Source organism: Aythya marila (genome assembly GCF_965140915.1).
Source record: "Aythya marila genome assembly, chromosome: 14".
Classification (NCBI taxonomy): Eukaryota; Metazoa; Chordata; class Aves; order Anseriformes; family Anatidae; genus Aythya; species Aythya marila.
In genome coordinates, this window is record NC_139055.1 from 7,941,290 (window position 1) to 7,965,954 (window position 24,665).

The following is a 24,665-nucleotide window of genomic DNA, read 5'->3' on the forward strand; positions in this document are numbered from 1 at the left end:
CCCGACTCTTCACCTTTGACTCTGGCTCAGTCTCTCGCTCCGGTTCCCGTCTCCAGCTCCAGGACACTTGCTTCGGCTTAGACTGTCGCTCCGGCTCCTTCTCCGGTGACCGGTCCCGCCGTCTCCCGGTCTCTCCGACCCATCTGCCTCGTTGGAGCCCCGCTCCGGTTCCGCTTGGAAGCTCGCAGTCCGCCAGTCCGCCGACACAGCGAGCGAGCGAGCCGAGCTGCAGCGGGCGGGGCTGGCTGCTGAGCTCCGCTCCTTCCTCTCCTCTCCTCCGTGGTGAACAGCGGCGCCCACAGCCGCTGACCGGCACTGCACGCGCGGCTCACAGCGAGCGCCGCCGCCCTGCCCCTTCCGCGGAAACCTTCCGTCCCCGCGAACACGGCGCCACGGCACATTCCCCTGCGACGTTGCCCAGACCCCGGTGTTTTTGCCTTCTCCTTCGAGGAGAGGATCGAATGCATTGTGGTTTTCACAGCGGTCATGATCCGAGTGAAGGCGGAGGAATCCTCTGTAGTCTTCGTTCTACCGCATGGCAAGTAGAATTCATATTATTTCGATCTCTAAAATAGTCGTTAGACTCAACCTAGTATTGCAGAAGCACCACGTCTTTCATGAATTCCAACCTTTATTCTTGCCTTCTGTCTGTATTGAAAGTTTATTCGGCTTTCACAGTATGTATGATCATGTAAAATCTATGTTCAGTTGTAATTTGTGCTGTTGTTTCAATGTCAGCAACTGATATGAAACAGTTCCCCCTGTAAGGGTGCAGCATCAAGGAACCAGCAGCTTCCCTCAGCTCTCTGAAAAGGCTGTGTACCCACTCCACATCACTGTTACTGAGCAAACCACTCTGCGCACTTGTCACTGATCAGTTTACCCCACTATAATGCAATCTTGGAGACCATAACACTTGAACACCTGGTATTGCTTTTGTTCACTTAAATCAATTTACAGAATAATGTCTTCTCATACACAAAAAGAAAACCCCATGCATTCACTATGAAGGTAGCAAAGACCTGGCCACACCAGTGTATGCAGAGATGTAAAATGAGGGTAGTTCTTGGCGTCAGCTGCTAAACACTTCCCAGTACATTCATTTGCAAATATGCCACAGTTAGACCAGGAAATGTCTCCAGCACTAAACATCAATCATATTTTCTTGATTCTGTCATGCAGAATCAGTGGGTCTCATTTTACATCGTAAGCATTGAAATTCATGGCTAATAGATCTTATTGTACAGCCAGCACTATAGAACACAGGACATAATACAGGCTGGCAGACCCTCTGTTTTCAGTCCTCCAGGAGATGAGAACATCCCACAGGTAGCTGGCATTGGCCTGAAGCACTCCACACCAGTTCGTACCATGTTCCTTTGTGTAACCAGCATCCCACTGGAGAATCAGAGGTAATGTAGGTATGCAGTGCTTCAGGATCTACTATCACTTAAAAGAAGCAATGTGTAGGAAATCATGCCTGTCTTCCCCATAGTTTCTTTCCTGCAAAGCAGTAGCATGGCTCTCTGTTGTTGTTGGTTGGTTGGTTGGTTTGGTTTTTATTTTTTTGATTCTAGATTCTGGACTTGCTTTCCTTTCTTTTCAGTTGGGATACGCCCTCATGGGAGACAAGCCCACAGGCACAAATGCAGGTGTAAGACAACAACAGTACTTGGGATGAGTTACAACTCTAGTTCAGCACTTCCAGAGGACATCACCCTTCTGCTCTTCTTTGTCTTCACTTTCATAAGTAGTGATGACTCCAGTTGCACCCTTTCAGTTCTGACACTCACCCTATAGGCACTATTTTTGCTAAAGACTTTATTCTCAGGAAAACACCATTGCCTCTAAGGACAGGGACACCGTGTTCAGAGCAGAAATGGCACAGGCCTTGGCACAAGATTTGAAACTGAAGTATTCACCATTCAAAGCCACATTGACCCAGCTATTTTCCAGGCTCTAAGCATGCCTCTCAGCCTTTGTACTCTGCAGTCACAGACTTCATCTGCAACATGGACAACATCCTACTTCTTATCTTATGTCAGACAAGACAGGGAAATATAATTCACTGACATTTTTATTGACACTATTTTTAATGAAAGGAAAATATATCACAGTAGTTCTCTCCACAGGAGGAAAAACATTCAAGGTCTGCAAAAAAATTGCTCCACGAGTCCCACAATTCTAACCGATCTTCCTGTCTTTTTAGGATTCTCTGACACATTGACCCCCAGTTGAGGCAGCAGCAGAAAATGGGGCAAAGATGTGAAAACTACACAAGCGAAGGACTTTGCTATCACTCTACAGACATCCTTTTTTGATCTGCCCTTAATTTATCTAAAATGAAATTCAAGGGATGCAACTGCAACACTCAGGAGGACTACAAAGATAGTGTGAGGCTATGCAGGGAGAAAATTAGAGGGGCCAAAGCCCAACAGGAGCTCAATTTGTGTAATGCTCTTAAAGTCAGTAAACATGATTTTGTAAATACATAAACAAGAAAAAGAGGACTGAAGAGAATATCCACCCTTTATTGGATGTGAGGGGAAACACAGTGACAAGAGATCATCTCCTTAATGCCTTTTTGGCCTCAGTCTTTAGAAGCAAGACCTACATTTCTCTGGGTACCCCATCCTCTGACCACCTGGTAGACAGGCATGGGGAGCAGAATGAAGCAGTCATAATTCATGAGGAAATGGTCACAAACCTGAAAAACTATTTAGACATATACAGGTATATGGGACCAGGAGGGATCCACTTGAGGGTACTGAGGGAGTTGATGGAAGTTCTTGCCAAGCCACTTTCCACCATTTATCAGCAGTCCTGTCTAACAGGTGAGGTGCAAGCAGTTGAAGGCTGGTGTCCCCAGGGCTTAGAATCAGGGCCAGTTCTCTTCAGTATCTTTATCAAGATTTGGATGAGGGGATTGAGTGCATCCTCACTACGTTTTCAGATGACACCAAATTAGGTTAGACATAAGGGTTGATCTGCTCAAGGGTAGGAAGGGTCTGCAGAGGGATCTGGATAGGTTGGGCTGATGGTCTGAGGCCAGCAGTATGTGGTTCAACAAGGCGAAGTGACAGGTCCTGTGCTTGGGTTCAAAAAACCCCATGCGGTGCTACTGGCTGTGGGAAGAGTGGCTGGAAAGCTGCCAGGCTGAAGAAAACCACTGAGGACTGGTTAATAGATGACTGAATATGAACCAGCAGTATGCTCACGTGTCCAAGAAAGCCAACAGTATCCTGACTTGTACCAGAAATATTCCAGCCAGCAGGGCTAGGGAAGTGATTGTCCCTCTGTACTCATCTCTGGTGAGGCCACACCTCAAATACTGTCTTCATGTTTGAGCCCCTCGCTACAAGAAAGACACTGAGGTGCTAGAGGATGTCCAAAGAAGGGTAAACAGAGCTCTTGAATAGCTTAGATAAGTAGACTTACAAGGAGCATCCGAGGGACCTGGGGTTGTTGAGTCTGGAAAAAAGGGGACTTAGGGCAGACCGTATCATTATCTACAATTACCTTAAAGGGGGCTACAGAAAAGTGGGGATCATCCTCTTTTCCCAAGCACCAAGTGTTAAGATGAACAAAAATAGGCTCAAGTTGAACCAGGGGAGGCTTAGTTTGGATATTAGGAAAAATGTATTTCCTCAAAGGGTTGTGAAGTATTGGAACAGGCTGCCCAGGGAAGTAGTTGAGCCACCATCCTTGGAGATCTTCAAAAAGCATGTAGGTGTAGAGCTTAGTGACATGGGTTAATGGTGGACTTTGCATTGCTAGGGTAAAGTAGCAATGTTGGGCGTACCATGTGTCTGCCAGCAAGGCCATTTCCAGCTCCATTCGTGAGAGGTCAGTGTTCAAGGACTCCTCTTTCCAACAAGACACCTTCACACATTTTGAAACTACTCCCAACTGTTATGATTGCCTTCCCCCTTCACGAAAGCCAAAAAGGACATACATGTACATCATTAAAGGATGAATCACCCAGCACATTTCTTCACAATATTCACAAAGACTACACCATGGACACACCAAAAGACATTTTTTTTTCATCACATTATCAGGATGTAATATAATCACTGTGAAAAAAAATAAAAGCTCAGTAATGTTCCTCAGGGAAAACCTGATCAGCACACAGACTTCAAAGTGTGTAAACCACAGATGTGTGTAGAATGAAATACCAGAGAAAGGAGCATCTGTCCTTCTAAAGACCCTCACACAAACTTCCCCCAACCTGACACCTCAAACCTTCCACAACTTCAATGTTTTTCTTTCACACTCAGAATTTGCAAGCAAATTTCACCAAAGGACAAGTTCTACAGACCATTTCCTAATACCACAAACCGGCACAATCACACCATCAAGGTATACCAAGAAGGGAGCTACATTTCTTTGCAACTTTCTAAAGACTACTCAAGAGATAAGGAAAAAGACAGAGAGGAGCTGCTCTCCAACAGAGACTGGGTCATTGTTAGTATATCTGTAAGGGAATGTCCCTCTTCTTTAAGAACATGCACTGCTCCACACAGACATGCCTCTCCTACTAAAATCATATTTACATCCAATCCCGGGAAACAAACATGCATGAGAACACCCTCATATCTCTGGCCTTCTACACAAGCTCCAACTCTGATGAAATACCCAGCTTACATGAGCAAGACCAATGAACACATAACACATTCCTCAAGACAGCTATGTTGCTACTGATAACTAAACCTACACAATCCGTCAAAAGATCAGGGAAGAAAAAAAAAAAAACAACAAAACAAACAAAAAAAAAAAACGACAAGAAGCAAAACAAAAGGAAGAATTTAAAGAGACTGCTTGGTAGAGAAACTCACTAGGAGGGCAGCATGGTCTTCCCTGTGTGCAAGAAAATTCCTCCACAGAGCACCAAGAAATTACTCAGGTCTTAAACTGCATGCAGGGCTCTGAAGTCTTCTTCTAGACTATACTGTAGGGGACATATTAAGAAAAGTTTATCAGCTCTTATCAGTTTTTCCATGATGTGACCAGCTCATCTCCAATGAAAATGAAACTGTAAATGTAAAGGCTGTACTATGGGACCTTTTCTCATGACAAGTCTTGTGATCTAGTGGATATATTCAGTTTTAGCTTCTGTTTCATTTCCCTTATACTCAAAAATTTATCTCCAGTTGGCTGATAGGACCTTCTCAAGGGAGAGAAGGATTTGCTGCAATACAAACTTTGCATTTTCAAATGTAAAAATCCTTTCAAAAAAGGGAAATATGAAGCACAACCTTCATTGAAACAAATGCTTAAAAATGGAATTACAACTAGGAAGAAACGCAACACCCCAATGCAGATAGGGGTAGACTAAAGAGGATTCTCACAGGTATTAGAGGGTATTATACTAAGGAATCATACCTCTGCATACACAGTTTTTGTACAGAACATTTTGGCATCAGAGGATTAGCCTTGCCCTTCAGGAAAGCAAAACCAGGATCAAATGGTCAATTATGCTGCAGGCATTGTCAAAACTATGAAATCAAACTTAATATATGCTACAGAATTTGGCATTCACAATAAAATCGTACCACTGCCCAAACAATATCACCACTTATCACAAATTCTCTTCAAATTCAGAACCAACGTCCCAACTTCACTCCTCTACATTTACAGCATTCAGTTGCACCACGCTCATTAATCACCTTCGAACTGTATCTCAAGAGCTAATAAGGACTTATCATTCTGGAACATCGTGAGGGGAAGCAGAACACCGAGGGAGAATTAAAATTGTGCTTCCGGGAAGCACAGCCAGGAGAAAAAGGTGCATAAATGATGCCGGCCTTGGCACAAATTATGAAATGAAACCTCAGACCAAACAATATCACTGCTGATCCACATATTTTCCACATTCAAACTCAACCACTCACCATCTTTGCTCTACATTCACAGCATTCAGTTGCACCATTCACAATATCCAAATTCTAGCCATATTTAGGCAGCTATCAAGAGCATTTCATCCAGTGACATTTTAAGGAAACATGAGGATATCAAAGACTTTGTGCCGACTGCAGCAAATATTCATGCTGTGTATGGGAACAGCTCCCCCAGTCCAACAACTCATAACACATCTTCCAGTCTTTTCAGGGTTCTCTGGAACATGAGGCCACGTTTTGTCATTGACAACAAAGAAGGCAAGTATGTGAAAACTGCAGGACAAGAAACAGAATCCAATCTCACACTTCACACAACATTAACCAAGCCAAATATTTTGCAACACAAATTCAAGTGATGAAGACTAAAAGGACGTTTTGCCCAGACCATTATTCCACCATACACACAAAAACAGCAGCACAGATTCATATAGACATCTTTTTGCATAATCCATCTTCATGAAGCATCAGAAAAGTTGCTTAGAGTATGGAAGTATGGAGGAGAAGTAGCCAAATGACACAATGGCCATTAAGATTTTATTTAAAGATAAGCGCAAACTACTGCATGTGAGCTATTGGGAGGCTACCTTTTAACTTCCTGGTAGTCTCAAGTGTACATGAACACAGAAGAAAGAAAAACAAAACAAAAACCTGCATGATATATGCCAGGGGATGAAAGGAACAACCAGCAGATAAGTGGGAAAAAAAGTTAGAAGATCATGTAGAGTAGAGTTGCAGGGCAAGGCCCCCTCTTGTCTCCTGACTTCCGCAACATCTGTAACGCTGGCAGTGGAGCCCACACTTGGCTCCCTTCACAAAAAAGGACAACAACCTGATACAAAACAAAGCTGTGCCTTGCTGAGAAGGAAACCTGGCCACTCAGGAATGAGAGCGGTAAATTTTCAGAAAAGCAAAAAGAAGTGAAGACAAAAAGGAAATCCTGCATGATACATGTCAGGGAATGAAAGGAGCAACCACCTGGCATGTGGGAAAAAAATAGGAGTCCATCTGGAGCAGAGCTGATGTCAAAAGCCCGCGCTCATGTCCCACATTCCACATTATCTTTCAGAGTTACCCAAAACCCACTGCCTAATGAAGCTGTGCTTTGCTCAGCACCAAACATCCCCGGCCGGGAAGGAAAGCGGGGAGTGAAAGGCAATGAGCAGGAAGGGAGGCAAGCGCCGAGACGGAGGGCGTCCGCGTGTCCGGAGCGACTGACTCACCGGGAGGGCGTCGGGCGGTGCGCCGCGGGCGCCGGCAGCGTCTTCCCCGAGCAGCGGCGCGGCCTTGTCGGGCGCCGGCCGCGCCGGGAGGGTGTTGCAGCAGCTGTCGGCCGCCCAGCGCCGCTGGCTCTTGCGCGAGTCGGCGGTGAGCGACACCTCGTGCGAGTAGGAGTGCAGGAAGGCGCGGACGCCGTCGATGCCCACGAAGTGCGAGGCCGGCACGCCGCGCAAGGCGCCGCTGGCCGGCGGCAGCAGCTGCGAGCGGCGCCAGCGCCGCAGGCGCAGCGCCAGCAGCAGCAGCAGGAAGGCGACGAAGAGGCACGACACGGCCGCCACGGCCAGCACCAGCCAGCGCGTCAGGCTGCCGCCGGGCTCGGCCGGCGCCGCCGCGCTGCCCAGCTCCGACAGCAGCTCGGCCACGCTCTCGGCCAGCACCACCGTCAGCGTGGCCGTGGCCGACAGCGCCGGCCGGCCCTGGTCCTTCACCACCACCACCAGGCTGTGCCTGGGCGCGTCGCGGGCCAGCGGCGAGCGCGCCGTGCGCACCTCGCCGCTGTGCAGCCCCACGCGGAACAGCCCCGGCTCCGTCGCCTTGGCCAGCTCGTAGGACAGCCACGCGTTCTGCCCCGCGTCCGCGTCCACCGCCACCACCTTGGCCACCAGCGCGCCGGGCTCCGCCGAGCGCGGCGCCAGCTCCACGCCCGTCCAGCCCGCGCCCGACGCCGCCGCCATCGGCGGGTACAGCACCTGCGGCGCGTTGTCGTTCTCGTCCACGATCAGCAGCCGCACCGACACGTTGCTGCTCAGCGCCGGCGCGCCGCCGTCCTCCGCCCGCACCCACAGCCCCACCTCGCGCACCTCCTCGTAGTCGAACGAGCGCAGCGCGTACAGCGCGCCCGTCTCCGCCTGCACCGACACGTAGGACGACAGCGGCGCGCCCCGCACGCGCCCCTCCGCCAGCCGGTAGCGCACGCGCGCGTTCTGCCCCCAGTCCGCGTCCCACGCCCGCACCGTCAGCACCAGCGCGCCCTCGGCGTTGTTCTCGGGCAGACGGGCGCTGTAGCGCGCCTCCGCGAACACCGGCGCGTTGTCGTTCACGTCCAGCACGCGCAGCGCCAGCACCGCGCTGCTGCGCAGCGACGGCGACCCGCCGTCCGACGCCCACACCGTCACGTTGTACTCCGACACCTCCTCCCGGTCCAGCTCCCGCGCCGTCACCACGCTGTAGTAGCTGCCCACCGAGCTCCGCAGACGGAACGGCACGTCGCCGACCAGCGAGCACCGCACCTCGCCGTTGGCGCCCGAGTCGCGGTCCTGCACGTGCAGCAGGGCCACCACCGTCCCCGAAGGCGCGTCCTCCGAGATCTCGCTCAGCGCCGACGACACAGTCAACTCGGGCGCGTTATCGTTCACGTCGGTCACCGAGATCGAGATTGTAGCTGTGTCAAAAAGGCCACCACCGTCCTGTACCTGCACCTCCATTTCGTAGAAGTCTCCTTCCTCGAAGTCCAGGCTCCTCAACAGCCTGATCGATCCCGTCTCGGGATCCAGAAAAAAATTGTCTGTTTTTGCGGCTGTCACTTTTATGACCGAATACTTAATCTCGCTGTACAGTCCCTCGTCCGCGTCGGTGGCCGTGAGGGTGAGCAGGGTGGAGCCCACGGGCACGTCCTCGGGCACGCGCACCGCGTACACCGCCTGGCTGAACACGGGCGCGTTGTCGTTGGCGTCCAGCACAACCACGCGGATGCGCGCCGTGCCCGTCCGTGCCGGCTCGCCGCCGTCGCTCGCCCTCAGCACCAGCTCGTGAAACGCCGCCTCCTCCCGGTCCAGCGCCTTGGCCAGCACCAGCTCGGGACGCTTCTCGCCGTCGGCTCCCGCCTGCACGGACAGCGAGAAGTGCTCGTCGCCGCTCAGCTCGTAACTCTGCAAAGAATTCCTTCCTAAGTCCGGGTCGTGTGCCACGGTCAGAGGGAAGCGCGACCCGGGAGGTGTCATCTCGCTCATTCTCAGTTCCTTTTCTGATTCTCCGAAACTAGGTGCGTTGTCGTTAATGTCCGTGATTTCCACTTCGATCTCGTAAACTTTCATCTCGCCCTCCACGATCACCTCACAGCGCAGCACGCATCGCTGCACGCCCTCGCACAGCTGCTCTCTATCTAGCCTCTCCGCCGTCACCAGGTGGCCGCTGTTCGCATGCAGTGCGAAATACCGCGTCCTACCTCGGTCCAGGATGCGGGCGCCGCGGTCACGGAGCGCCGGCAGCTGCAGCGCCAGGTCCTTGGCCACATCGCCCACGAAAGAGCCCTTGGGCAGCTCCTCGGGCACCGAGTAGCGCAGCTGCCCGCACGCCACCTCCCACGCCGCCACCAACACGCAACACAGCAGCGCTCGCTGCCTCCGGCCCCAGCGCCCTTCTCTCGCCGCGCACATCTCCGACACGGCCCCGCCGCCACCGGACACCCGCCGACACCTCTCCGCCGCAGCCCCGACTCTTCCCCTGTTGTTCCGGATCAGATTCTCGCTCTGACTCACGCTTCGTTTCCCGTGCCCGGCTTCGGCCCCGCCGCCGCCCATTCACGCCAGCTTTTCCGCCTCGGTGCAGCACGGCTCCGCACCGCGGGGAAGCTCGCAGCCCGCATGGCCGCCGACACAGCGGGCGAGCGAGCGAGCCGGGCCGCAGCGGGCGGGGCTGGCTGCAGCGCTCCGCTCCTTCCTCTCCTCTCCTCCGTGGTGAACAGCGGCGCCCGCAGCCTTCGCCCGGCACTGCACGCACGGCTCACAGCGAGCGCCGCCGCCCTGCCTCTTCCGCGGAAACCTTCGGTCCCCGCGGACACGGCGCCACGGCACATTCCCCTGCGACACGGCCCAGATGTTTCTTTTCGTTTGCTTCTGCAACGCCTTCTCTTCTTCGAGGAGAAGGTCGAATGCATTCTGGTCTTCACGGCGGTTACGATCAGAATGAAGGTAGTGTCCTCTTCTTGATATCTTAGTTCTACTGCATAGCAGGTAAAATTACTCGTGTTAATTAGGCCTTAAATTATTTATAAATATTACACCTTCTTGCAGAAGGACATTCACTTCAACGAACTGGAGAGATCATTCTTGCACTCATTCTTGAATGGATATTTTCTTCTCTTTTCAACACTTTAATTTGTACATTCATTTATAATTATTGTTGTCGTTCCAATGTCAACAACTGATACAAATCATTTCCCCCTGTAAGGGTGCAGCACCAAGAAATAAACAGGTCTTCAGCTCTCTGAGAAGCCTTTGCATTCACTCCACATCCGTGTTATTTAGCAAGCCAGTCTGGGCACTCACCTCTTATTACTTTTCCCCACTATAAATGCAGTCTTGGAGATCACAACAGCAGAAGATGCTTTTCTAACTTTCATTCACTTAAATGGTTTTCCCGTAAAATACCTACACATAAAACAGAAGAAAACCCCAGGGCATTCACTTTGAGTGTATCAGAGAACCATGAGACACGAGCATGGCAGTGTACACAGAGGTGTAAGAAGAGGGCAGAATTTGGCATCAGTTATCAAACATGTACAATACATTTATCTGAGAAAAAGCCAAAGAAAGACTTGGGATCAGTTACAGCACTACATTAGTGCTTTCATGGAACACCTGTTCCCACAGCATCCTTCTGCTTTTCTTTGACTTCTCCTTCATACATGGTGGTGACTTCAGTCTGCACCCTTTCACCTCAGACACCTCTACTACATAGGCACTTTTTGCCATATACTTTATTTTCAGGGATACATTATTGCCTCTAAGGACAGGGACACCATGATCAGAACAGAAATGGCATAGCCCTTGGCATCAGGCATGAAACCAAAGCATTCCCCAGCCAAAGACACACTGACCCAACTATTTTACAGGCTCTAAGCCTGCTTCTCAGCCACTGTACTCTGCAGTCACAGTCTTTATCTGCATCATGGACAACATCCTACTTCTCACTATCCATCAGAGAAAAAATAAAAGGGCATATAATTTTCTGACACTTTGCTGAAAGAGAAATATATCCAAGTAGTTCTCTCCACAGAAGGAAATATTCAAGGTCTGGAAGGAAACTGCTCCCCCAGTCCCACCATTCTGACAGATCTTCCAACCTTTTTAGGGGTCTCTGCCACACTCAAGCCCAGTTCAAACATTCACAGCAAACAAGGCAAAAATGTGAAAATTACACAAACGAAGGATTTCACTGTCACTCTACAGATGTTCTTTTTTCATCTGCATCAACATTAGATGGAAGTATACCCCTTGAATTTCATTCTTTTACTGAGGATATGTTTGAGGTTCTGTGGGGAGAAAATTTAGAACGGCCAAAGCCCAACTGGAGATCAAGGTGGCTACAGCTCTTAAAGACATCGAAAATGATTTTATAAATCCATAAACAAGAAAAGGAGGACCAAAGACAAGCTCCATCTTTTACTGGATGTGGAGGGAAAACACATTGACAAGAGATGATCTCCCTAATGCGTTTTTGGTGTCAGCCTTTAGCAACTTACTAAACTACTTAGACAGATGCAAGTCTATGGGGCCAGAAAGGGTCCACCCAAGGGTACAGAGGGAGCTGGTGGAAGTGCTCACCAAGCCACTTTCCAATATTTATTTGAAGTCACAGCTATCTTGAGAGGTCCCAGTTGTCTGGTGGCTAGCAAATGTGATGCCCGTCTACAAGAAGGGCCCAAAGTACAATCCGGGAAACTACAGGCCTGTCAGTGCTGGGGAAGCTTGTGGAACAAAACAGCTTTAGTGCCATCATGTGGCACTTACAGGGTAACCAGGTGATCAGGTTCAGTCAACAGGGCTTAATGAAAGACAGGTCCTCCCCTTCATGAATCTGATCTCCATCTGTACAAGGTGATGTGCCAAGTAGATGAGGGAAAGGCTTTGGATCTGGTCTACCTTGACTTCAGTAAACTTTTGAACACTCTTTCCCACAGAATTCTCCTGAAGAAAATGGCTGTTCATGGCTTGGACAGGTGGGCAATTTATTGGCTTGAAAACTGGCATGTTAGTCAAGCCCAAAGAGTCACTGTGAATGGCGTTAAATGGAGATGGATGTCGGTCTCAAGTAGTGCCCCCCAAGACTCAATATTGGAGCCAGTTCTCTTCAGTTTCATTTGTCAATGACCTGGATAAGGGGACTCAGTGCACCCTCAGCACATTTTCAGATGACACCAAGTTAAGCACAAATGTTGATCTGCTGAAGGGTAGGAAGGTCCTACAGATGTATCTGGATAGGCTGGACCAATAAGACAGGGCCAGCAGCATGTGGTCCAACAAGGTTAAGTGACAAGTCCGTTGTCTGGGTCAGAGTAATTCCATGCAGTGCTGCAGGCTGGGGGAAGACTGGCTTAAAACATGGCTAGCCAAAAGGGATCTCTGAGTATTGGTTGATAGCTGGCTAAATACAAGCCAGCAGTGTGTTCCGGGGGCCAAGAAAGCCAACAGCATCCTGAATTGTATCAGAAATAGTCTGGCCAGAGGGACTAGGAAAATGGTTGTCTCTCTGTACCCATCTCTGGTGAGGCTGCATGCCAAATGCTGAGTTCACGTTTGGACCCGTCACTACAGGAAGGTTATTGAGGTGCTGAAGCAGGTCCAAAGAAGGGCAATGGAGCCATTGAAGTGTCAAGAGAACAGGTCTTAATAGGAGCGGATAAGGGAGCTGGGGTTGTCTAGCCTAGAGAAAAGGAGGCTCAGGGCAGATATAAAATTCCTTTATGATTACCTTAAAGGGGCCTACAGCAAACTGAGGGTTGGCCTGTACTCCCAAGAACCATGTGATAAAACACTAGGAAAATGCCTCAGATTGTTTCAAGGGAGGATTACATGGGACATTAGGAAAAAAAATCACTGAAAGGGTTGTGAAGTTTTCATACAGGCTGCCCAGGGAAGTAGTTGAATCACCATCCTTGGAGGTCTTCAAAAAGTATTTAGATGTAGCTCTTAGTTACATAGCTTAATGTGAGACTTGGCAGTGCTAGGTTAAAGGTTGGGACAGATGATGTAAGAGGTGTTTTGCAATGATTTTTTTCTAAATGATTCCAGGATTCTATGAACATGACTCATGTCATAGGACATCTGTTAGAAAAGCCACTTTCAGCTGCATCCTTAAGAGGTCAGTGTTCAAAGGCTCCTCTTTCCAAAAAAAGACTTACACACATGAAGAATTCCCAAAGTATCCCAACTGTTATGATTGCCTTCCCTATTCATAACAGGCAGAAGGACTTCACCAAAAGACCAATTGCCCAGTCCACATCTTCACAACGTGCACACAGTCTTCACCTTGGACAATTCCAAAGACATTTTTTTTTCCATAACATTAACATGACCTAATAAAAACATTGTGAAAAGAATAAATGGTATGCAGTGAGTTTATAAACATGGATATCTTTCAGTATTCATCGTAGTAGAGCATGTAAGGTAGATAGTAGGGAAGGAACTCTCCAGAGAGCCAGAGGGCTCTCCCAAAGTTCCCCAAAAAGCTCAGTAACATTTCTCAAGCAAAACCTATTGAGCAGACAGACTTCAAAGTGCGTAAACCACAGCTCTATGTGGAATGAAATAACTAAAACAAGTAGAGAAAGGAGTGTCAGTCCTTCTACAGCCCCTCACACAACATTCCCCCAACATGTCACCTCAAACCTTCATAACTTCAATGCGTTCCTTTCACCTCTCGAATTTGCAAGCACAGATCACCAAAGAAAAAGTTGAACAGACAATTTCTCAATACCATGTAATGTGCACAATGACACCGTCAAGGTATACCAATAAGGGAGATACAGTTCTCTGCAAGTTTCTAATGCCTTCTAATGAGGTAAGGGATAGAGAGGAGCTGTTCTCCAAAGGGACTGGGTCATCGTAAATATATTGGTAAGTGAATGCCCCTCTGCACCACAGAGACATTCCTCTTCTACTAACATCATGTTTACATCCACCACCCAGACAAAAAATAAATTAATAAAAAAATGGAGGAGAACACACAACTAACCTGATATCTCCGGTCTTCTGCACTAGTTCTAACTTTGTTGAAATGCGCACCTCCTGGCTTACTAGGGCAAGGCACGTGAACACATAATACATTCCCCAGCAAAGCTATGCTGCTATTGACAACACAACCTACATGCAGGGAAGAAACACCAGGAAAAGAAAATATTGGACCAGCAGGACCTTTCTCATGTTAAGTCTTGTAATCAATGAAGACAGATTCAGATGGAGCTTCTATTTCATTTCCTATATACACAAATATTTGTCTCCAGATGGCTGATAGGACCTTCTCAAGGCAGATAAGGACTTGCTGCAGTACAAACTCTGCATTTTCAAATGTGAAAGCCCTAGCCAGAAAAAGGAAAACATGAAGCACAACCTTCCTTAGAACAAGGACCTGATAATGGAATTATAGCTATGAAGAAACTCTTTGGCAAAAAGTTACAATAAATAGGAGTGAAGTAATGAGGATTCTCACAGGTATTATAAGCCATAATATGCAGGCATCATCACACCACATGCACAGTTTTTCTGCAAAGCATTTTATTGTCAGAGAATTAAAGTTGCCTTTCAGAGCAGGGAAACCAGGATAAAATGGAGCATAAATGCTACAGGAATTGGAACAACATATAACGTCAAACCTTTGAATGATACTGAACCACTTATTTTCCATGTTAAAAAAATAAACAAAAAGAAACAAACAAACCAAACCACCAAACAACAACAAAAACAATAAAACAAACAAACAAGCAAAAACCTCTCACCATCTTTGCTCTGCATTCACAGCATTCATTTGTACCACTCACAACATCCAACTTCTAGCCATATGGTGGCCACTGGCAAGAGCATTTCATCTAGTGACCTTTTTAGGAAACATAAGGATATTAAAGACTGTTCTGACAGCACTAAACAGTCACATTGGGAATGCAAACCACTCTCACAGTCCCATGAATCAAAACAGATCTTGCAGCCTTTTCAGGGTTCCCCAGCATTTTGTCATTGAAAACAAACAAAGCAAAAATGTGGAAAGCACAGAAAAGGAACAAGAAAACCGGACAAGAATCCGATCTCAAACTTCATACAACATTTTAAATCCTAGTCAAATATTATGCAGCACAAATTAAAGCCTAAAAAGACACGTTACCCAGGCCATTATTCCACCACACACACTGAAACAGCAGCACAGAAGAATATAAAGACATTTCTCGTCTCAAAACATCTTCATGCAGCAAGAGAACAGTTGCACAGAGTAGAAAGGAAAAGCAGCTAAGTGAAACATGAGGTCCTTGAATATCATTTCAAGATCATCCCAATCCACTAAAACACCGTGCAGGCATTCTCATGCATTATTTCAATTCACTATTGGAATTTGCTGTTACCGAAAATAGTGAGTGCTGAATGGGTTAAGGGAAAGATGCATCTTGCCTTCCAGATATTCTTACATGGAAAGGAAAAGTCCACCTATTCCCTCACCAGAGCAGGGCCCATGAAAGCATATCACATTTCCTCAACACAGCTATGCTCATAACTCAGCCTACCCAGGTAGACAAAAGACCAGGAAAAGTTAAAATCAGACAAGCAAAAAAAGCATTCAAAGAAAAAATGTGGTAGAGAAATTCACAGGAAAGATGGCATGGTCTTCTCTGCATTCAGGAAAATACCTCCCTAGAGCACCAAGAAATGCCTTAAGTCTTCCTCCGGACTGTACAGTAGAGACATCATAGGAGGACAAGCTCATCAACACTCTTCAGTTTTTACATGCTGTGCCCTGCATATCTCAAATGAAAATGAAACTATAAATGTAAATGACTTACTATGGGGCCTTTTCTCATAACAGGTGTTATGAGCAATTGGTTTCCCTCATACACAACATCTTGTATTCAGGTGGCTTATAAGACATTCTCAAGGGAGAGAAGGATTTGCTGCAATACAAACTTTGCATTTTCAAATGTAAAAGTCCTCGCAAAATTGGAAATATGGGAAGCACAACCTTCCTACAAACAAAGGCTTGAAAATGGAATTACAGCTAGGAAGAAACGCTACACCCCAATGCAGATAGGGGTAGAATAATGAGAATTTTCACAGGTATTAGAAGGTATTATACTAAGGAATCATACCTCTACATACACAGTTTTTGTACAGAACATTTTGGCATCAGAGGATTAGCATTGCCTTTCAGGAAAGCAAAACAAGGATCAAATGGTGCAAAAATGCTGCAGGCATTCTCAAACGTATAAATTCAAAATTAATATATGCTACAGAAGTTGGCATTCACAATAAAATCGTACCACTGCCCAAACAATATCACCACTTATCACAAATTCTCTTCAAATTCAGAACCAACGTCCCAACTTCACTCCTCTACATTTACAGCATTCAGTTGCACCACGCTCATTAATCACCTTCGAACTGTATCTCAAGAGCTAATAAGGACTTATCATTCTGGAACATCGTGAGGGGAAGCAGAACACCGAGGGAAAGGCAAGGAGAAAGAAGGGAGGCAAGCGCCGAGACGGAGGGCGTCGGGGTGTCCGGAGCGACTGACTCACCGGGAGGGCGTCGGGCGGTGCGCCGCGGGCGCCGGCAGCGTCTTCCCCGAGCAGCGGCGCGGCCTTGTCGGGCGCCGGCCGCGCCGGGAGGGTGTTGCAGCAGCTGTCGGCCGCCCAGCGCCGCTGGCTCTTGCGCGAGTCGGCGGTGAGCGACACCTCGTGCGAGTAGGAGTGCAGGAAGGCGCGGACGCCGTCGATGCCCACGAAGTGCGAGGCCGGCACGCCGCGCAAGGCGCCGCTGGCCGGCGGCAGCAGCTGCGAGCGGCGCCAGCGCCGCAGGCGCAGCGCCAGCAGCAGCAGCAGGAAGGCGACGAAGAGGCACGACACGGCCGCCACGGCCAGCACCAGCCAGCGCGTCAGGCTGCCGCCGGGCTCGGCCGGCGCCGCCGCGCTGCCCAGCTCCGACAGCAGCTCGGCCACGCTCTCGGCCAGCACCACCGTCAGCGTGGCCGTGGCCGACAGCGCCGGCCGGCCCTGGTCCTTCACCACCACCACCAGGCTGTGCCTGGGCGCGTCGCGGGCCAGCGGCGAGCGCGCCGTGCGCACCTCGCCGCTGTGCAGCCCCACGCGGAACAGCCCCGGCTCCGTCGCCTTGGCCAGCTCGTAGGACAGCCACGCGTTCTGCCCCGCGTCCGCGTCCACCGCCACCACCTTGGCCACCAGCGCGCCGGGCTCCGCCGAGCGCGGCGCCAGCTCCACGCCCGTCCAGCCCGCGCCCGACGCCGCCGCCGCCGCCATCGGCGGGTACAGCACCTGCGGCGCGTTGTCGTTCTCGTCCACGATCAGCAGCCGCACCGACACGTTGCTGCTCAGCGCCGGCGCGCCGCCGTCCTCCGCCCGCACCCACAGCCCCACCTCGCGCACCTCCTCGTAGTCGAACGAGCGCAGCGCGTACAGCGCGCCCGTCTCCGCCTGCACCGACACGTAGGACGACAGCGGCGCGCCCCGCACGCGCCCCTCCGCCAGCCGGTAGCGCACGCGCGCGTTCTGCCCCCAGTCCGCGTCCCACGCCCGCACCGTCAGCACCAGCGCGCCCTCGGCGTTGTTCTCGGGCAGACGGGCGCTGTAGCGCGCCTCCGCGAACACCGGCGCGTTGTCGTTCACGTCCAGCACGCGCAGCGCCAGCACCGCGCTGCTGCGCAGCGACGGCGACCCGCCGTCCGACGCCCACACCGTCACGTTGTACTCCGACACCTCCTCCCGGTCCAGCTCCCGCGCCGTCACCACGCTGTAGTAGCTGCCCACCGAGCTCCGCAGACGGAACGGCACGTCGCCGACCAGCGAGCACCGCACCTCGCCGTTGGCGCCCGAGTCGCGGTCCTGCACGTGCAGCAGGGCCACCACCGTCCCCGACGGCGCGTCCTCCGAGATCTCGCTCAGCGCCGACCGCACCGAAATCTCGGGCGCGTTGTCGTTCACGTCGGTCACCGAGACTGAGACCGTAGCCGTGTCGGAAAGCTCCCCGCTATCCCGTGCTTGCACCCTGAATTCGTAGGAGTCTCCTTCCTCGAAGTCCAGGCTCCTCAACAGCCTGATCGATCCCGTCTCGGGATTCAGGTGGAAAATCGTCAAGGCTTTGTCAGTAATTTTCTCAAAAAAGTATTTCACATCGCCGTACATTCCCTCGTCCGCGTCGGTGGCCGTGAGGGTGAGCAGGGTGGAGCCCACGGGCACGTCCTCGGGCACGCGCACAGCGTACACCGCCTGGCTGAACACGGGCGCGTTGTCGTTGGCGTCCAGCACAGACACGCGGATGCGCGCCGTGCCCGTCCGTGCCGGCTCGCCGCCGTCGCTCGCCCTCAGCACCAGCTCGTGAAACGCCGCCTCCTCCCGGTCCAGCGCCTTGGCCAGCACCAGCTCGGGACGCTTCTCGCCGTCGGCTCCCGCCTGCACGGACAGCGAGAAGTGCTCGTCGCCGCTCAGCTCGTAGCTCTGCAGGGAATTCACTCCCACGTCCGGGTCGTGAGCCTCGAACAGGGGAAAGCGCGACCCGGCTGGTGTCATCTCGCTCATTCTCAGTTCCTTTTCAGCCTCTCGGAAGCAGGGCGCGTTGTCGTTAATGTCCGTGATTTCCACTTCGATCTCGTAAACTTTCATCTCGCCCTCCACGATCACCTCACAGCGCAGCACGCATCGCTGCACGCCCTCGCACAGCTGCTCTCTATCTAGCCTCTCCGCCGTCACCAGGTGGCCACTGTTCGCATGCAGAGCGAAATACCGCGTCCTATCTGCCGACACCACTCGGGCGCCGCGGTCGCGGAGGGCCGCCGGCTGCAGCGCCAGGTCATTGGCCACGTCGCCCACGAAAGAGCCCTTGGGCAGCTCCTCGGGCACCGAGTAGCGCAGCTGTCCCCACGCCGCCTCCCACGCCGCCACCAACATGCAGCACAGCAGCGCTCGCTGCCTCTGGCCCCAGCGCCCTTCTCTCGGTGCGCACATCTCCGACACGGCCCCGCCGCCACCTCTCCAGATCCGTCTGCAGCTCCGGATCAAGGTCTAGTTTCGGCTCCCGCTTCCGTCTGCTTCGGCTCCGGCCCCGCCGCTGCCCGCATTGGCCAGCCCCTCCGCCTCTCTGTAGCTCGGCTCCGTACCGCGGGGCCGCTCGCAGCCCGCACGGCCGCCGATACAGCGAGCGAGCCGGGCCGCAGCGGGCGGGGCTGGCTGCAGCGCTCCGCTCCTTCCTCTCCTCTCCTCCGTGGTGAACAGCGGCGCCCGCAGCCTTCGCCCGGCACTGCACGCACGGCTCACACCGAGCGCCGCCGCCCTGCCTCTTCCGCGGAAACCTTCGGTCCCCGCGGACACGGCGACTTCTCTTCTTCGAGGAGAAGGTCGAATTCATTCTGGTCTTCAGCGTGGTCATGATCACAATGAAGGTAGTGTCCTCTGCTTGATATCTTAGTTCTACTGCATGGCAGGTAAAATTATTCGTTTTAATTTGATCGCAAAGTAATTATCGCCCTTACACCATGTGTCAGGACAGTCACTTCCCGGAATTCCAGAGATCGTTTCTGTAGTCCTTTGGAATGAACATTTCCTTTTCTCTCCAACACTTTATATTCATTTAAATCTTACGTTTGTTGATAATTTGTGCTGTCGTTCCAATGTCAACAACTGATATAAAACAGTTCTCCCTGTACATGTGCAGCATCATGGAGTAATCAGGTGCCTTCACTACTCTGAGAAGCCTGGGCACTCACTCCACATCCCTGTTATTTAGCAAAGCAGTCTGCGCACTCGCCTCTAATCAGTTTCCCCCACTATAAATGCAGTCTTGGAGATCACAACAGCAGAAGATGCTTTTCTAACTTTCATTCACTTTAACGGTTTTCCAGAAAAATGCCTACCCCTAAAACAGAAGAAAACCCCAGGGCATTCACTTTGAACATATCAGAGAACCATGGGACACGAGCATGCCAGTGTACACAGAGGGGTAAGATGAGGGCAGAATTTGGCATCACTTATCAAACACATCCACTACATTCATTTGAGAAAAAAAGCCAAAGGAAGACCATGAAATATCTCGAGCAGTAAGCATCAATCATATTTTCCTCATTCTGTCATGCTGAATCACTGGAACTCATTCTACGCAGTCAGCATTCACATTCATGGCTAATGGTTATTACATCAGTACTTGGCATCAGTTACAGCCCTAGATTATTGCGTTCATGGAACACCTGCTCCCACAATACCCTTCTGCTCTTCTTTGACTTCACCTTCATACATGGTGGTGACTCCAGTCTGCACCCTTTCACCTCAGACACCTCTACTCCATAGGCACTTTCTGCCAAATGCTTTATTCTCAGGAAAACATCATTGCCTCTAAGGACAGGGACACCATGATCAGAACAGAAATGGCACAGGCCTTGGCATCAGGCATGAAACCAAAGCATTCCCCAGCCAAAGACACACTGATCCAACTATTTTCCAGGCTCTAAGCCTTTCTACTCTGCAGTCACAGTCTTTATTTGTGTCATGGACAACATCCTACTTCTCACCATTGGTGAGAGCAGAAAGACAAGGGCATATAATTCTCTGACACTTTACTGAAAGAGAGATATATCAAAGTAGTTCTTTTCTAGTAGATCTTCCAGTCTTTTCAGGGGTCTCTGCCACACTCAGGCCCAGTTCACAGCAAACAAGGCAAAAATGTGAAATTGCACAAATGAAGGACTTCACTGTCACTCTACAGATCTATATATATATTTTTAAATCTGCCTCAACATTAGATAGAATGAAAATTGAGGGATGTACTTCCATTCCTCAGGAGATGTTTTAGGTTGCGTGAAGTGAAAATTATTAGGGCCAAAGCCCAGCTGGAGCTCAAGCTGGCTATTGGTCTTTAAGACATCAAAAATTGTTTTATAAATACAAAAACAAGAAAAGGAGGACCAAAGACAAGCTCCATCCATTATTGCATGTGGAGGGGAAACACAGTGACAAGAGATGATCGCCCCAATACATTTTGGTCATAGTCTTTAGCAACAAGACCTATTTTTCTCTGGGTACCCCATCCCCTGACCACCTGGTAGATAGGGACAAGAAGCAGAATGAAGACCTCATAATCCATGAGAAAAAGGTCAGCAAACTGATGAACTACTAAGACAGATGCAAGTCTATGGGGCCAGAAGGTTAAGTGACGGGTCCTTTGTTTGGGTCACAGCAATCCCATGCAGTGCTACAGGCTGGGGAAAGAAGATTAGCTAAAAAGCTGGCTGGCCGAAAGCTACCTCCGAGTATTGGTCAATAGCCAGCAGTGTGGCTGAGAGATCCAGCAGCATCAGAACTTGTATCAGAAATAGTCCACCCAGCAGGACTACGGAAGTGATTGTCCCTCTGTACTCGGCTCTCATGAGGCTGCACCTCAAATACTGTGATCAGTTTTGGACCCCTCACTGTTGAAGGGTCTAGAGAACAGATCTCATTAGGAGCGGCTGATGGAGATGGGGTTGTTTAGTCTACAGAAAAGGAGGCTCAGGGCAGATCTTATCATGTTCTACTATTACCTTAAAGGGGGGCTACAGCAAAGTGGGAATTAGCCTGTTGCCAAGAACCATGTGATTAAACAATAGGAAATGGCCTCAGATTGCTGCAGTGGATATTAGGAAAATGTGTTTCACTGAAAAGATTGTGAAGTATTCAGCAAGGCTGCCCATCGATGTAGTTGAGTCACCAATATAGGAGGTCTTCAGAGGTGTGTAGATGGAGAGCTTAGTGATGTGGTTTAACAGTAGACTTGGCAGTACTAGAGTAAATGTTGGGCTAGATGATCTAAGAGGTCTTTTCCAACCTAAATGATTCCAGGATTCTATGAACATAGCTGTTGTCATAGCACGTCTGTTATCAAAGCCACTTCCAGCTCCATTCTTGAGAGGTTAGGGTTTCAAAGGATCCTCTTTCCACCAAGAGAATGTCACAAACAAAGAATTCTCAAGCTACTCCCAGCTGTTATGTTTGCTTTCCATATTTATAACAGGCAGAAGGACTTCATTAAAAGACCAGTTGTCCAGCCCACTTCTTCACAATGTGCACAGAGACTATACCATGGTCAGCTCTAAAGACTTTTCTTTCCACTACATTAACATGACCTAACATTGTGAAGAAAATAAATGTTATGCAGATACTTTATACACTTTGATTGTTTATTTTTTTTATATATTTAGATATTTTTCAGTATTCATAGTAGTATATTGAGGGGTTTTTGAAACAGTAAAGATCCCATGGCTTGCTGCAACTGAGCAAACCAAGCTACCAGGAACGACTATGAGAAGTTCCCGTGACAGTGTTCCAACATCGCCCAAATGAGGAATTTAGAGAAATATTGTTGCCAGCAGCTGGCTTCAAGGACAAGGTCTACATGACTGCTAATCACAAGGGGGATGTTTTCTTGCAGGTGGGGTTGTTTCCTTGTAGTTGTTTGTCTGTGTGCTTTTGACCAATAATCTTGTGTGAGACACTATCCAACCCTGTTAAGTTCACTATAAAAGTAAGGCTGTTTGGGTAATAAAATGGAGCATGATCTACCATATTGGTGTGTCCTGCTTTCGGCCGTTCTTCCTGCATCAGTAGTAGAATACATAAGGTAGACAGTAGGGGATGAATTCTCAAGAAAGCTCTCCCAAAGATCCCAGAAACCTCAATAACATTTCTCAGGAAAAACCTATTGTGCAGACAGACTTCAAAGAGCATAAACCACAACTTTGTGGGGAATGGAGTAACTAAAACAATCCGAGAAAGGACCACCAGCCCTTCTACAACTTCTCACACAAAATTCCCCCAACACGTCACCTCAGACCTTCATAACTTCAATGCTTTTCTTTCACCGTCAGAATTTGCAAGCAAATCTCATCAAAGGAAAAGTTCAACAAAAGTTTTCCCAATCTCACGCACCATGTACAAGCAGACCTTCCAGGTATACCACGAAGGGAGCTACATTTCTCTGCAAGTATCTAAAGCCTCCTAAAAAGGGATAAGGGACAGAGAGGATTCTTTCTGCAACAAAGACTGGGTCCTCGTAAATACAGCAGTAACGAAATGTCCCTCTGCTTTAAGTGTAATTGTTGTTCCACAGAGACATGCCTCTTCCACTAAAACCACTCAGCTTCTGTTTCTTCCCATTCTACATAAAATTTTTCATCCGGTGGCTGACTGGACCTTCTCAAAGAAGATAAATATTTGCTGCAATTCAAATGTTGCATTTGCAAATATAAAAGCCCTAGCCAGAAAAAGGAACATATGAAGCACAACCTTTCTGAAAACAAAGACCTGAAAATGGAATTATAGCTATGTAGAAACTCTTTGGCACAGAGTTATAATAAATAGGAGTGAAGTAATGAGGATTCTCACAGGTATTATAAGCCATAATATGCAGGCATCATAAACACCACACGCACAGTTTTTATGCAAAGCATTTTATTACCAGAGAATTAAAGTTACCTTTCAGGGAAAGAAAACCAGGATAAAATGGTGCATAAATGCTGCAGGAATTGGCAGAAATTAGATAGTCAAACCTTTGACTGAACGATATCTGCTGAGCAACATCTTTTCCACATTTAACAAAAAAAAAAAAAAAAAGCAAAAAACAACAGCAACACAATAAAACCAAAAAGGAACGAACAAACCAAAATTCCACTCACCATCTTTCCTCTGCATTCAGAGCATTCATTTGCACCACTCACAACATCCAACTTCTAGCCATATTAAGGCCACTGGCAAGAGCATTTCATCCAGTGACATTTTAAGGAAACATGAGGATATTAAAGACTGTCCTGACAGCACTAAACAGTCACACTGGGAATGGAAACAGCTCTCCCACTCCTATAACTCAAATAGATACTCCAGTCTTTTCAGGTTTCTCCGGTATTTTGTCATTGACAACAAACAAAGCAAAAATATGGAAAGGACAGAAAACGAACAAGAAAACAGGACAAGAATCCAATCTCAAACTTCACACAACATTTTTAAACCTAGTCAAATATTATGTAGCACAAACTAAAGCCTAAAAAGACACGTTACCTGGTCAGTATTCCACTATACACACTGAAAGAGCAGCACAGATGCATACAAAGACATTTCTCATGGAAAGGAAAGGACAATTACAGCTATTCCCTAACTTCAGTGGGGCCCATGAAAGCATATCACATTCCTCAACACAGCTATGCTGTTACTCATAACTCAACCTACCCACCTAGACAAAAGACCAGGAAAAGATAAAATCAGACAAGCAAAAAAAGCATTCAAAGAGAAAGTGTGGTACAGAAATTCACAGGAAAGATGGCATGGTCTTCTCTGCATGCAGGTAAATACCTCCCCAGAGCACCAAGAAATGGCTCAGGTCTTAAGCCTTCCTCTTCACCGTACAGTAGGGACATCATAGCAAGACAAGCTCATCAACTCTCATAAGTTCTTCCATGCTATGTCCTGCTTATCTGAAATGAAAATGAAACTGTAAATGTAAATGTCTTACTACGGGGCCTTTTCTCATGACAGGT

The 24,665-nt window shown here is 49.0% G+C and overlaps 1 protein-coding gene and 1 pseudogene across 2 annotated transcripts; both read right to left on the reverse strand.

Moving 5' to 3' along the window:
* Window positions 1–9: 9 nt before the first annotated feature.
* Window positions 10–9,974, reverse strand: LOC309883671 (protocadherin gamma-A12-like; the record flags this gene model as incomplete). The annotated part of the gene is made up of 2 exons (XM_082771934.1): window positions 7,121–9,974; window positions 10–528 (listed from the first exon to the last, which is right to left on the reverse strand). The coding sequence occupies exons 1-2, from the start codon at window positions 9,695–9,697 to the stop codon at window positions 10–12; spliced, it is 3,096 nt and encodes a 1,031-aa protein (XP_082628060.1). The 5' UTR covers window positions 9,698–9,974.
* Window positions 9,975–16,551: 6,577 nt separating this feature from the next.
* Window positions 16,552–19,244, reverse strand: LOC309883672 (protocadherin gamma-A10-like; annotated as a pseudogene). The gene has a single exon. The product of its transcript is annotated as a protocadherin gamma-A10-like (transcript).
* Between the last annotated feature and the right edge of the window lie 5,421 nt (window positions 19,245–24,665).